The sequence below is a fragment of the Camelus bactrianus genome, chromosome 9, assembly GCF_048773025.1.
Source record: "Camelus bactrianus isolate YW-2024 breed Bactrian camel chromosome 9, ASM4877302v1, whole genome shotgun sequence".
Taxonomy (NCBI): Eukaryota; Metazoa; Chordata; class Mammalia; order Artiodactyla; family Camelidae; genus Camelus; species Camelus bactrianus.
Window position 1 is genome coordinate 32,362,611 of NC_133547.1, and position 15,888 is coordinate 32,378,498.

The 15,888-nt window shown below is 38.2% G+C and overlaps 1 protein-coding gene across 2 annotated transcripts in view; it reads left to right on the forward strand.

Annotated features, from left to right (window-relative positions):
* The window catches only part of SNX7 (sorting nexin 7), an 87,618-nt gene extending 72,317 nt beyond the window's left edge, over positions 1-15,301 (forward strand). The window contains exon 9 of one of the 2 annotated variants that reach the window (XM_074370018.1): positions 14,721-15,301. In XM_074370018.1, the coding sequence (XP_074226119.1) occupies positions 14,721-14,960 (240 nt within the window). In that variant the 3' untranslated portion in view covers positions 14,961-15,301. Of the gene's footprint in view, positions 1-6,316; positions 6,740-14,720 lie in introns of those variants that run through there. The other variant, XM_074370019.1, reaches the window with a different exon arrangement.
* The last annotated feature ends 587 nt before the right edge of the window (positions 15,302-15,888 follow it).

The following is a 15,888-nucleotide window of genomic DNA, read 5'->3' on the forward strand; positions in this document are numbered from 1 at the left end:
TATTTTGAAATTACTACTATTTCTCAAGTTATAAATTGACACGATTCTGAATTTAGTCATTTCTAAAAATGAAATTTAATGAATAATTTTGAGCTATTGCAAAATAATAAATGTTGCTTTCCTTTTTCAGCATCATCTCTAATTTCTTTGTGGATTGATTACATTTCAGAAAAATGTTTAAATCTGCAGCTCCTGGAAGTTTTCATTCCTGTTTTGAATCTTAAGTTTAGGTGATCAAAAACAATTACTAAAATGCTACACACCCCATTGCCCTCATTTTAGGCGTGGCCTTTAATTTTCATACTGTAATTTATTTTGCAGTGATATTGACCTAGTATAGAGATGCTGACGTATTTGAGCTTCAGTGTTTCCTCGAATGTAGGTGATGTCGCCTGTGTCCAAAGTCGTTTGAGACAGCACTGAAATTCGTAGAGGACACTCAGCCCTGTTTCTCAGTTTTAGTTTATTAAGAGAGATGCAGTTATTATGGCATTGTCTAAGAGGTGCTTTTAGATTAGTGGGAAAACTAGAAGCACACACACTTTTGACTTAATACGGACATTTCTGGTTTTAAACAGAGAACATGGTAAGGTTTGGCGTTTATTACATTTTGTCATAACAGGTATCATTGTTACTGTTTTAGGCAGATTTATGGTTAATTTACTTTACTAGCATGATGTATAGATAATACTTTATTAATTTGATTTATGTGATAATTTGGGTGAAACCAGGTTTCCTCCTAGCTGCTCCATGGACAGGGCGGTGACGTTCCCTGTGGCCACACCCAGCTGCATGTTGGCATTATCACCTGGTGGCCAAGAGCATGGGCTTTGGACAGGCAGGACTTGTGACTTTAAGCCGACTTAAAGAGAGACTTTGAAGACCTTTCTTTATTTCAGTGGGCCTCAGTATCCTTACCTATAAAACGCTAAAAATAATAGTATATAAATCATAGATTTATTTGAGTATTAAAATATATATGTGCCTGTGTATGTATGTATGTAATGGGGTAAAGAAAGATGAAAGAAAAGTCCTAGAAGCAAAATTGACTATTCCCAGTAAGTCACTAAAAACACATGCTTTTGAAGCTTTTATACTCGTAAATACCTTTCCAGGGGTCTCAACCAGCTTATCGCTTAAGCCGGTACTTAACTTTACTTGAGCCTGAAATTGCCAGTATAGAAAATAAATTTCAAAGCTGCTGGATAGATAGATAAATAAGTAAATAAATAAAATATGTGTAAAGTTCTTGATCCAGTGCCTAGCACGTAGTAAGGTTTCAATAAATATAGATTATTGGTAGCAACAGTAAAATATTTCTTATTTATTTCTGAATCTTAGCTTTAGAAATTATTTATGACAATTACCTTATAAATACCAAGTACTGAGAGGAGAGGTAAAATTGTGTTTGTTGCATTTACGCACTGTGTCAAGCCAAACAGCGAGGCGTATTCCTCAATTCTGTGTAGACACAAATAGTCCAAGCCCCCTATTCCATGACTAGGTGAATAGGCCCAGAGAAAGAAAAGACTTGCCTGAAGTCACAGTGTGGGGCAGAAGCTCTTTGCATCCCACCAGCTTGAGAAAGTATTGATTCTTAAAGGTGGAAGCTTCCACTGGAAGCTGTACTGTATCTGCAGACACACCATTTTTGTTCTTCATTCTTCAGAAAACTTGATCACATCTGCTTGTGGGATCATGACCCATGTACGAGAACCAAAGGGACCGTTAACCTTTTCTGATGGCAGAATGTCATCATCACTACTGTTGCTGGGGTAGCAAGGGATTTACTCTCAAAACTAGTTTTGGAATTAAAGCGTATTTTCTAAATACTCTGTCTGTATATTTGAGAACTTTTCAAGCTTTTGTGTCGGAACAGAAGGACTTTCGTTACCTGTGGGGTCCGTTTGCTCTGTTCCTGGCTTGCTTTCCTGACTGTAGCAGCCTGTCTCCCAGTCCTGCCCTTCAAAGAGAGACTACTTTTTGATCTTTGGCTGCAAACTGGAGCCACTTAGGAAGAAATGTGCGCTGGATTCTCAGTTAACAAGGATTTGTGATAAACTTGCTTTCTGGCCACCCAGCATCCTGCCGAATAGCATGTTCAGCGTATTTATTGGTTTGCTTTTACTGCAGAGGAGCGTGGGGCACCAGGGGAGAGTGATGGGGTCCATGATCACAGTTTTCTTAATGATAAGATGCGATTATTTGAGTTTGTAGAAGTATTACTGTATCAAATAAAATAGTATGTATGGGATATTGTGACCCATTATTTAACTAAAAGTGGAATTCTTGTTGTTGATCCTCAGATGATAGTACGACAGTCTAACACTAGAATGAGCTAATGAGCGTGATTAAAGGTTAGGCCAGCCATGATGCTGGGGGTTTTCAATTGTTATTCTAATTTTGATAGTTACTAGCTTGCTTCACTAATTGCAATGATTTAAAAGTGGAAAAAAAATCAATTCCTTGATAGGAAGCAGTGAGAAGTCAAATAACAGAAACACCTTTTTAAAAAGTGTAAGTTACAATTATAAGCAAAGTCTCGTGCTGGTTTTGAAATTTTTTGTTGTTTTTTTGATAATTCTTTATGTCTTCCAATTATCACAGTCCTGGACACAGTAGGTACTAAACTAAATTGTTATTGTTAGATTCTGCTGTATAAACAATCCGTCTCTTGAGTTTTTGCTTCGTGTTTCATACTCAAAAAAAAAAAAAAAGCAAGAAAGAGTCAAGAGATTTAAGGAGCATTAGAGATTATCTTTTATTATTTTTGTATAGATTTATGTACGTTTACTGGATAAATGTGCAACGTATCAGGTAACAGTTTAATATTAAACATTGGCAGGAGGGGGCAGTTAATATGTTTACTTAGTCAAAAACATCTGCTGTCAGAATTCCAAAAGAGGTTTGGTAGCCGCATCAGGAGATACACGGGCCAGGGTCGTATCCTCAACCTTGTAGACCCAGAAACCTGATTGGTGAGCAGCCTGAGTGGAGATCAGGCTTGTACAGCAAAACTTAACATTAACAAACTTAGACAGCAGTAGAAGCCAGGGTGTCAATTGATTAATGTTCAGATTGAAAAATGCAGTTTTTATGCATGTTTGCATCAGTAGTTCAATACATTCCTTCTCTATAGTCTTTGCATTTACTGAGCACTTACTATATGCCTGGTGTGTATTAACCCAGTAATCTTTAAAGGGTATGCATACTCCTGGCAATGCATGAAGAATCAATTTCCACACACTCAACCTGCATGTATACCCTTTTCTAAAATTGGATCAACCTCATCTCCTTGCAGTCATGCTTTTCTTTTTTTTTTAACCCACCTCCCCTCCAAAACGGCCCTCTTCGACTGTGTAAAAGAAAGATATCTCATCTTGATGGCCCAGTGACTTATTAAATGTACTCTGACGGTCATTCAAGAAATTGGTTCTTTTCCATTTCCTCATGAATAAATACTGGCTGTACCTCTTATCAGCTTCGTAATATCACCGTTTGATCTGCAGCTTTCTCATCTGTAAAGTTAGACTCATAATTGTCATTGTGAGGTTGAAGAAGGTGATACGTGATAAAGCAACCAGAGTGCCTGACCAAGGACCCGTATAGACGGTCGGCGGCTGTCAGGACGTTCCTGTTGTTTTCTGTGCTTATACTCTGTAACCTTTATTTCAAAATACGTAAATTGATTTTCTGCCTTTCATATGGTGGATGGGAAGGAGATAGTTAAGTAACTACTTTGTTTCTTTTACTATTTCACTGTCCCTTTTAGGATTTATTTTAGAAATGAAAATATTAACTCACAACGCTAATCGGCATGGAGGGCCCCTGAATGTCTTCCTTAGACATTTATTAAACTAGGAGAGTTGAAGAATATGACAGTGATGGAAATTTCTTCACATGAGGATTAATACCATCTTTGGTGCAATCTGGATTCCTCGTTTGACAGGAATTCTAAATAGAGCAGACTGCTTAGGTTCTCGTTTTGAATTTTACCTGAGGACTCTAAGAAGTTTATTTAAATGATAGTTTGGCAGAGTTATCAAAAAGATATGATATCTCCTGAAAGCAGTAATTGCTTTGGGCTGCCCTGCAGGGTTACCAGATAGTAGATTACGTACGTAACAGACCAGGGAGCGCGAGAAGAAATGAGGTGCAGGAAGAAAACAGGGCTCTTTGCAAAGGTGAAGTGTGGTTCTGCTCTCTGTCAGTCCTTCAATCCCAATTAATGGTTTTATTTTGTAAACATTATGGGTCGATTTTAAAATATTACTTGTAGTTAGATATTCTTGTGTTTCCTTTTTATACTCAAAATTTGGTGAAGGAGATTTTTGAGTATAAAGCTGAGTTTTAAATTTTTTTTTCTTGGCATTGAAAAGAAATAAAATACTAATAAAAGCTAATATTTAATACATTTCTGCATACAGTGTTAACTGTAGGTTTTTTGTAGATGTTCTTACTCAGGTTGTGGAAGTTCCCATCTCTTCCTAATTTGCTGAGAATTTTTTTTTTAATAACAAATGGATATTGTAATTTGACAGGTGTCTTTCCATGTCTATTGAGATGGTATTGCATTTAACACAGTCAGTTACATTGATTGATATTTGAACATTAATCCATTCTTACCTGTATTAAACTCCATTTATCATGATGTATAATACTTTCTATAGATTGCTGGATTTGATTGCTAAAATTTTGTTTAGAACTTTTGCATCTTTGTTTATAAAGGGTAATGGTCTGTAGTTTTCTTTTCCTGTAATGTCTTTGGCAAGTTGAAAAGAATTCCTTTCTCTTCAGTTTTCTGGAAAAGTTTGTGTAGAATTCATATGATTTTTTCTTCCACGTTTGATAGAATTCACCAGTGAAGCCATTGGGAGCCTGGAGTGTTCTTTGTGGGAAGATGTTTTAACAACAAATTCAAATTCATTTGGGTTGTCTGTTTTTTCCTAGGGTGAATTTTGGTAGTTTGTACCTTTTCATTTAAGTTTCCTTTAAGTTTTCAAACGTATATAGGTATAAAATTTTCAGTAATATCGTCTTTTTTTTCCTTCAGTAGGACTTAAAGTGATGTCACCCCTCTCATTCCTAACAGTTGGCAGTTTGTGTCATCTCTCCTCTTCTATCAACAGTTGGCTAAAAATTTATCAATTTAATTAGCCTTTTATAGATCCAACATTTGGTTTTTTTTTTTTTTTATATTGTTTTTCTCTTTCATTGATTCACACTTCTGTCTTTACCGTTTTTTTTCTTCCTCTGCTTACATTGGGTATAATTTGTTCTTTTCTGGTTTTTAAGTTGGAAACTGAAGTCATTTATTTAAGACCCTTCTTTTCTAATGTAGGTGTGTAGTGCTGTAAATTTCTCTTTATGTCATGCTTTACTGACATTCCAAAAATGTTTGTATGTTGAATTTTTATTTTCATTCAGTTTAAAATACTTTGTAGGTTAACTTTTGATTTCTTCTTAGGGGTTTTTCAGTTATCTTTCATTTGCTGATTTCTAATTCAATTTCATTGGGTTCAGAGAACAAACTTCATATGACTTGATTCTTTTTAATGTATTGAGATTTCTTGTATAGCCTGGAATTTGGTCTCTTTTGGTAAATGTGTTACGTGCGCATAGAAAAAATACGTTCTCTTGTTCTATAGTTATCAGTTATAGATCACCTTGATTCATTTCCTGGGGCCTATTGATGACTGCCTCACAACCTAGTACCAGCAGCCCATCACAGTATAATAATAGCTGACTTTTGTGTGTGTGTGCATCCTTACCTTAAGCCAGGTATTATGCATAGAGATTTATACAGATTTATGCAGATTATGTAGATTTAATTTTCACGATTGCTTCAGTGGTCAGTATTCTCATCAACCTCATTTATGGCTGAAGAACTGTAATAGAGATTAATCCACTTGCACAGACTCACACTTGATACAGTAGGATTCAGATCTGATTGAGCTGTGTTTGTATCATCACCCCTCTGTCTACATGCTTAACACCTGCCTCCTCAGATCCAAATGGCCCATCTTTTCCTCTACAACTTAGAGCTCTTTTCTTCCCTGTCAAAAATGGGGGAATGGCGATCCTTTCAGCAAATTAATCCACACTACTTTTTTAACCTTTAATATGTTTTCCCCTTGTTTAGCAAGAATTTCCCTCATTAAGAATTAAAACGTGTGGAAAATGGTAGGGATTTTGGCAAGCTGATGGGAGAGTAGGGCAGGTTGCCGTGGGAACAGATAGGTAAGGATTTATTACTCCTTCTGACAGTGAAAGTGAACCCCCGTTGATCTCCTCGTGGTGTGTTTCCATTGTTCAGTGCCTTGCCACGTGGGAGTCCTTCCTGACATCACAGACAGGTCACCACCTGGAAGAAGCCTCTGAAGATCAGTTTTAGTCGCCTGGAAGACTTCTGTGTGATCTTTGGGAGATAGCGTCTGTTAACCAAAGTTACTCTTTCTGGATGGGCTGTGTCCTTTATAACGTGGATAAAAGATGTTTCGCGCTATCTGGAAAACCATCAGCTTGAAACTCAGGTATTCCAGATCATTGATTTGAATTTGGATATATATACATATACATATATATACATTTAAATATTTAGCTTAATTTTGACTATGTTCTTAAATTTTTATGCCGATAATTATACATAGAAAGTTTTTTTCTTAAATATTTGTCCGTGGAACATGTCATTTTAAATATATTGTAAAGACTCAGTTTTAATAAAAAGTTTAATATTAAATGAGTGACTATTGTGTTTTCTTTTTCTACTCGTAGCTCCAGCCTCTGAAGCAGATTCTAATGTTTTTATAAAATAGAGCTAAAAACTGTGTGTGAGGGACTCTGTGTATGTGTAAATCTGCACAGGATGCTATGAGCACAGAGCAATGTAAGACATACTAGTTAATATGTGTTACCTGTGTGGGTGTGTGTGGTGTGGATGTGTGATGACAGCTGCGGACAGAAAGTAGGTGAGAAAGGAGGAGAGGCATGCAAAGCTAAAGTTTTATTGACATATATTTGATGTATAAGTTTAAGGTGTACGACATAATGATCTATTTCTGCATTGCCAAGTGATTATCACATTAAGATTAGTTAACACTGATCACCTCATAGTTACAACCAAAACCTTAGTTAGAACTTTTAAGATCCACTCTCTTTGTCAACTTCCAAATAGACAACACAGCATTAACTGTCGTCATCACGTTGTAGATGACATCCCAAGCTGGAAGTTTGTACCTTTTGACCGCCTTCACCGAATTCCCCATCCCCACTTCCCTCTTGTTTCCCCATTCACGATACCTTGTGGAAATCCTTCAAAGTCAAGAATAGCTCTTACACACTTTTTAAATGGCTGCACAATTCTTCACGTTGCAAATCTGTAGTAATTTGTGCATCCATTTCCTTATTTATAGATATTGACTTTGCTTTTAGTTTTTCATTGCTCAGAAAGAAGCCCCGTGCCTTTTGGTTAACACTCCGTACCCACAACCCCTTCCCCCATTTCCCCAGGCTAAGGAACCATGAAGCTAATTTCCAGCTCTATAGATTTGCCTATTCTAGATATTTCATATTAATGGAATCATAGAATTCGTGATCTTCGTGCCTGGCTTCTGTCACTTAACATAATGTTTTCAGGGTTCACTCATGTTGTAGCATTTGTTAGTACTTTATTCCCTTTTACAACCAAAAATATTCCTATGTGTGTGTGTGTGTATCTTCCACATTTTGCTTATTTGTTATATTTGTTTATTCTTTCATTGATAGACATTTGGGTGGTTTTCTGCTTTGCCTATTACAAATAATGCTGCTACGAAAACTGGACTATAAGTTTTTGTGTGAACATGTGTTTTCATTTCTCTTGGGCCTCTACCTAGGGTTAGAATTACTGGGTCGAATCACAGCTATATTTGACCATTTAAGGAGCTGCCAGACTGCTTTCCAAAGTGGCTGCACCGTTTTACATTCCTGCTAGCAGTGTATGAGGATTCTGATTTCTTCACATCCTCACCAGCACTTGTTATTTTTTTAATTTTTAATTGTGTTTTATTACAGCCATCCTCGTGGGTGAAGCGGTATCTTGTTTTGATTTGCTTTTCCTGTTGCATCTTTTCTTGTGTGCTTGTTGGCCATTTGTATATATTCTTTGGAGAAAAGTCTGCTCAAATCCTTTGCCCATTTTTAATTATTGAGTAGTAAAAGTTATTTATATGGTCTAGATGCAAATCCCTTATCAGATTATGATTTCCAAATACAATTTTTACTTTTCTTGATAATACACTTTGAAGCACAGAAGTTTGAAATTTTGGTGAAGTTCAATGTATTTTTTCTTTTGTTGCATATCTTTTTGGTGACGTGTCTAGGAAGCCACTGGCAAATCAGAGGTTAGGCAGATCAGCCCCAATGTTTTCTTCTAAGAGTTTTAACTTTTTAGTTCTAGGCCTTTGACGTCTTCCTTGAGTCAATTCCCCTATGTGATGTGTGGGAAGGGCCCAATTTCATTCTTTTACATGAGACTATCCAGTTATCTCGGCACTATTTGTTGAAGAGACTATGTTTTATAATTTTCACTCCTGGGAACGGGTCCTCGGAGTTCCTTGTGTTGTCATCCTGGAAGTGGAAGTCCCGGTGTACCTTTCTTGAACTGGTGGTTGTGATGTGTGCTGTGCTGGTGGCTGTTAGTAATATGGAAATATGATTACTGGATGCTTCCTAACAAATTTTTGTTTTATTTTGTTTTTTGGGGAAAAGGTAGTTAGGTTTATTTATTTTTAGAGAAGGCACTGGGGGTTGAACCCAGGACCTTGTATATGCTAAGCATGCGCTCTACCGCTTGAGCTATATCCTCCCTCCATAAAAAAAGACGTTTTAACAACAACAAAATAGCATGTTTGACTCTTACTTAAAGGAAAGATCTTCCCTAAAGTTTGCAGGTACTTTTCGTTCAACACTTGCCTTCTTTCAATAACTGCTTCCCAAAACACAGGTTTCCTGCTGTTCAGTTACTTTTCCCCCAAATGCATAGCCTTCAAAAAAAGACAAGGATTTTAAGTGGGACAGGCCAGTAGCTGTTCTGTGGAATTGATGATAGACTTAGCACATTTTGAAAATGGACAATTACTTCTAACCAGTTAATACTGTTTCTTTCTTTCTAAGGATTCCACTCCCTCCTTTCATTCCAGTTACCTGGAGGGAAATTAAAAACCTTTTTACTGCAATTGGCTGTTTTAAGCAGAAACGTTAATGATGAATTTCTCTGTTGGTTTGACCTGAAACCCCAGGAAGAAAGAAACTTATCTCCTGTGTCTATGGGAAATGAGGTTGTATTTGAAAGAAAGTCATCACCACGGAGGTTGACTCTTGTGAATTTTATAGTCAGTGGGCTCAGGTGTAAGATCTGATTTGGGGGTTTCACTTAAGTTGTCTGGTTCACAGTTTGTACTTCCCCTTCTCTTTTTTATTACTGGCAGTTGATTGAATAGGAAGCATTGTTCCTTTTTAGAGAACGGCAGACACACAGACACACATTTTAAATGGGAAATCATCAGTGAAGATGTGTACAATGCCAAGAAGAGACAAATAAGAGTCTGGTTTCCTCCCTTTTCTTATGCCCCATCCCAAGACTGCTGCCTTGAAGATGGTTTTATATTGTTCTGGAACCTCTTAGGAGTCTACTTATGGAGTTGACCATCTATTTCATGATCAATTTCTTTATCTTTTCTTCACTTGGAACAGGTTTATAAATTCTTATATTTTTTTAACAGTTGAATCTGCGCCTTGATCAAACACTATTACTGATTTTTTTATTGCCTTTGGCTCAGTTTCCCCTTCTGTCTTTTTCTGATACTGTTTGAGAGTTCTTATCATTCCACCTGAGCAAAGAATGAAACTACCTTAGGAAAAACGGAAATCATGGGTGTAAATAACCCGAAAGGAAAAGGGTGTTTGGGCATAGCTAGCTGGTTCTGAACAAGTATATTTCTCTTTTTTTTTTTTTTCTTACTTTGCTCAGATGGGTTGACCTTACTTCCTCCATTCCTGCCCTTACATGAGGCTCATTCTGTGGTTCTCAAATGAAGGCCATTTAACAGAGTCAGGAGATACTTTTGAAAGCCACACTGTGGGAGGAGGGTGCTACCAGCATCTAGTTGACAGAGGTCAGGGATGCTCCCAAACATCTTGCAATGAACAGCCCAGCACAACAAAGAACTGTCTGACCCAAAATGCCAAGATCGCTGAGGTTTGGAAATCCTAGGTTAATGTCTCCTAGGAACTCCTGGTTCACGAGTTCCCAGCTTTGCTGCTAGGAAGGAAGAAGCTTTCCCTTCCAGCTTCAATTCAGTTGAAAATCCCCAGGCAAGCACTGGTTTGGGATACAGCCAACTCTTCCCCCTTCCCCATGTCCCTGCCCCAGGCCAGTCTTTGTGGCCAGGAGGCAGGGTGCTATCATCAACGCAGCCTCAGTCAAGTTCTCACTTTTATAGAAATCACAGCAGGCAGGGAGGTTATGGCCAAAGGAAGACAGCAGCTTTTCATTCAGACCCCACGTTGGATGTTCACCCTCCCAGAGAAGAGGGCTGCTCTGCGCAGAAGGAGGAAGCGTTTGGGGGAAGACAAGGTAATACATTATGTCCATACTGTAATTTAAAAGAGAGCATACCTTTGTATTCATTTAGACTTGCGTGAGTTCTATACACTTAAATAATGAACAATATTATGTTCTTATGCCTAAAGCTCTTCAATAAGAAAGGACTCATGTAAAAATAGCTCCTCAAGGAACATGGATTAGCAATTACAAGGACAAATAAACCATTAGTCCAGCACATACAATTACATAGGACGTCAATCATCATTTTACCGGCTAAGAAATAGCACAAGACTGTGAAATCAGACTTGTTAGTGCGGTCATCTGTATTGCAAATAGAACCTTTACATTGGATTTGATTGAGCACAGTGTATAAAATATATTCCTGTACTGAAATATGACACTGAAATCCTATGAAAGCACAGTGATGTGAAATACACATTGAATGACAAAGCTGTGATCTTTTCCTTTATAAATTCAACCAACTACATGATTATCTTAATGTGAATGGAGTAATGAGGGGCTGCTACACCCCATTTCATTAAAGATCAAGTTCAATATTCTCACTGTTTCATGAAGATTTGAAAGTTAAGAATAATGAAATTAGTCTGTGATGTGGAGATTTCCAGGTCTCTTAAGCCAGGTTAGCACCTGAATAGTGGCATTTGCCCATAATTGACCTTGTAATTAATCAGCCTGTTCCGGACTCCTCTACCATGTAATGTTTTGGCCCCCTTTTGCAATGTACCTCTTAATTCTGGCAGCCTGTGACAGAGAATGAACTTTTGTCCATTTGAAAAGCAACTTTTTCCCTAACACGTCAAATGAAACTTCCACCTTCATGCAGTCCCTAAAAAGCATTCAGTCAAAGCAACAGTATCGTGTTCGTTTGTTCTCCGCAGGTGTTTTACAAAGGACTTGCTTTGCTGTTTTATTTTACGTTGCTTTGTTTTTAAATAGGATTAGTCCTTTTTTTTCCTTCCGGAAAGGAACAAATCACGAGTTTCTTACACCTGCAGAAGGACTGGCGCAACCTGGCAGGCGTGCTGTAACTTTCTGATTTTCTGTCCACAGCACCGTATTTTGCCCAATCTCTGAGATTTAAGCTCTTGACAGATTGTTTTATTTCTGTCATTTCACAGATCTAATTAGGCTGAACATCTAGAATCATGCCATTTGACAACCAGTTCTTAATGTTATCTCCATCAGCCTTTGTCATACGAGAAAAGCTCAGAGGGACGTAAGGACCCTTAGTTGGTTGCCCTCTCCTTTTTGTCACTCGCTTCATCCTCTCGCCGGCAGAAAAGCTGGGCTCTGTCACACCAGCCCTGGATTTCAGCAGAGACTCCCCCCTCAATATTTCACTCCCTTGCAGAGTCTCTCCCTGTGGCCTCCAAACCTCAATTTTCTGACTCATTTCATCTTGGCAGAGTTTTATTTGCTCCACATTAAAAGGAGAAGATGAAGGATAATGTACTCTAGATTTTTTTATATATATATATAGCCAAACTTAATTCTCTTTATGAATTGTTTTGAAATCATGTCATTTTTAAAGTCACATATGTGTTTCTTCCTTTATGAGGTAATGATAATTGTGATTCCCTACTTACTACAATAAAAATTTAATTTAATGTGTAATTTGACTGGGCCACGGGGTGCCCAGATATTTGGTCCGACATTATTCTGAGTGCTTTCATGAGGGTGTATAGGGTGAGATCAGCATTTAAACCCATACACGGAGTAAAGCAGTTGCCACCCAGCCCCCCACCCCATGTGGGTGGACTCATCCAATCCGTTGAATGCCTGGATAGAACAAAAAGGCTGAGTAAGAGGAAACTCCTGCTGCCTCACTGCCTTTGAACTATTGGCTTGTTTCCTGCCTTTGCCCTTGAACTGAAGCACCGGCTCCCCCTGGGTCTACGGCTTGCCAGCTGCGGGTCTCGGGACTGGTGGGCTTGAGCCTGCTGGCCTTCGGACTGGAACCACACCATCAGTTCTCCTGGGTCTCCAGGTTGCTGGCCGAACACCTTGGCACTTGGCAGCCTCCATAATTATCTGAGCCAGTTCCTTATAATAAGTTGTGTATTCATTATATATAATATCTATTCTACTATATATAACATTTATTGTGTATATTATTTATATACAATTAATTATACACACACACGCACATCCTATTGGTTTTGTTTCTCTGGAAAATCCTGGCTAACGCACCATCAATTCTCCTCCCCATATTTCTTTTGAAATTATACTGGGGCTGAAAAGCAGAAGTCCAGATTCTGCCCTCCTCCACCCTGCGTTACCTGTTTTATAAAAAAAGCTAATAATAGCGTTTAATTAATGTAGTGCTATGTAAAATAATGTATGGCGAGGTCTGTACATATTAAGGACACAGGTTAAACATAAAAGATAAAAACAGGATCTTAGGAGGAGCTTTCCCAGAGAGACCTACCTGCCGTCATAGACTTCTTCCTAAGACTTCTTCCTATGATTGCTGCATAATCTGAACCAGAAACATGCCCCTATTAGGTACTGATCAACTCATAGGTAATATAATGATGAAAAAAAATTTTTCCTAATTTCTAGCTTTTTAAAAAACCAGATGTAGGATTAAAACGTGAACGGTGAGCAGCCTAACTTCGGAGAGAAATAAAAGCTGTCTGGAAACAGTTTTTTTTCTGGCAGCCCAATTCTGACATCTAGCTTATAAATGTAGAAATAATGTTCCCGTGTGTTTAATAATGGCTTTGGAAAACTCCTAGAGTTGTTAGAGGGAGAATTAAGTTCTGGGTATACTGTTAAAAAAAAAAAAAAAAAAAAAAAAAACGAGGCATTTTAACATTTAAAATTCTAAGCTTGTTGGTTAAGTATTCTAGGCCCCAATTTCCCATCTGTGGAAAGGGGGAATTAGCCTGCCAGAACTACATCTCTGGGAAGGACAAGAATAAATTTTACACAGCTGACTTTGACTACTTACTTAAAAAAATGATTAAATTCTACATCAGCTTTCCCTTGCTACTCCCCTAAATACTTGAAACTTCCAGTCCATCCAATGAATTCAGGGTATCCTGAGATAAAGCAAGCTGATAATCAGAGTTACTAAGGCATGTTACCTAAAGAAAGGTTCAGAATATGATGCATGTGTGTGAATATGAATAGATACAGATGCACATTTGAGTTCATATTTATGTAGACAATGTGTGTGTGAACGTATGGGTGTGTACACGCACGTTTGGTGTGTGTATAGTGCATAGTGCATAGTATGTAGTGGGAAGACATATGAACTAAAAATCGTTGGAGCAGAAGCCAACTGCCTGCATACTGTGACTTACCTTTCTCTCTACTTTTCATGTATTACAAATTCCCCAGGTTTGAAAATGTGTTTATGTTCATGTTCGTAAGGTTTTGTGCAATGAGATCCTTTACAATGGGGCAGCTGTTTTGCATGTGTTTCCCACCACTGTGGCTCCTGCAATTCTTTAAGGCTATAATTACGTATGTTCAAAGCAGAAAACTTGAACTTCCACAGTTCCTGTTTATATTTCCCTTAATGTAAGTCACCAGATTGAAGAGATTGTTTCTATTTTTTATTCTCAACATGACAGTTAGGGTAATCTTTTGGTAAGATCGGAAAACAATGCTTTCTCATTTTAAGGGAAATCATCCCAGAACATGCAATTAAATAGCTAATCAGAGCTGGTTAAATGAGGCATTTGTTAATTATGGATAAACAATTTTCTCTTCCTACTTGAAGTATTATGATTGCCAGTTTTAAGATTAAATTATTATAGCTTTTAAGTGGTTTATTTAAGCAATCTGAGATTCTAAAATCTTTTGAAACACTTTGCATTCAAATATCCATCATCCACACATCCACTCATTCAGCAATTCACTAATTCCACAAATATTCCACTACGAATAGGCACCAGATACCATCATCTGTGCTGTTGTAAATGGTCGTGGTAAATAAAATAAACATAACCTGCCCTCAGGAAGCTGAATGTCTAATGAGGAGACAGATATCGTACATAAATAAAAGTTAAATCTCAATTTAATGTATGTTTTAGTCTCTAGAGCTGCCAGAATAAAGTACCAAAAACTAAGTGACTTAAAACAACAGAAATTCATTGTCTTTCAGTTCTGGCGGGCAGAAGACGGAAAGCACCGTGTCACCAGGGCCGACCTCTCTCGGAGGGCTCTAGGGGAGCATATAGCTTCTGGTGTCTGCTGGCAGTCGTTGGTGTTCCCTGGACTGAAGACTCACCTCTCCAGGCCCATGGCTATCTTCTCTTCGTGTGTCTTCACACTACTTTCCCTCATTAGTGTCTGTGTGTCCAAATTTTCTCTTTTCACAAGGACGCTAGATGTAATGGATTAGGGCTGGCCCTCGCGAACTCATTTTAACTTGATTACTTCTACAAAGACCCTATTTTAAAATAAGGGCACAGTCTGAGGTACTGGGGATTAGGACTTGAACATACCTTCTTTGGTGGGGGTTGGGGGGGACACAATTCAACCCCTAACAATGCACAATTACAAACTGTGACAAGTGCTATGATGTAATCTGAACACTCACGGAGAGAATAATATGGAACATCTATTTTAAGCTGAGTAAACAGAGAAGGACTACTGAGGACCCAGAAAATAAGATTTAACCAAATAGGCAAGGGGGAGTAGATGGGGATGAGTGAAATAGCACATGCAAAGGTCCTGAGGTGGGGAGAGCTTGATGCATTAAAAGAAGTGAAACACAGCTTGTCTGCCGTGTGATGAATGAGACAAAAGGGGCCCTCAGATACGTTGCTTAACTTCATCCTATTTTTTTAAGGAATTTTGAGCAATTACCAGAAATGACTGAAGTAAGATAGCATGAACTTAGGGATGCAATCAGTACAGTTTTGTGACTTCCTTGATAGGAAGTGAAAAAGGTGGGGACACGAGGATATTTGCAGGCCAGGAACAGCAGAAGAACAGGGAGAAGGCAAAGGCTGAAGTATAAATAAGAACATCAGTGGAATTGTTCACAACTTGAGGAAACAGGCTGCAAATTGTCATAACCCGTGTTGATGTTTGGGACAATCTGACCTAATCCAGCCATACTGGCCATTATAATATGTGAGCACTTTGATAACAATTGGTAAATAGCCACTCCTCTAGGCTTTCCAATCACCTTGCTGGCCCCTCTCTTGGAACCTTTCTTGGACTGCCCCCCAAGTTTCAGAAATGAGAGTTAGCTCAAGGGATAGCTTGGGGCCTGGAAGTTACCTGCACCCACTCTATTGCTTGCTGTTCTCCATTCGGACTGG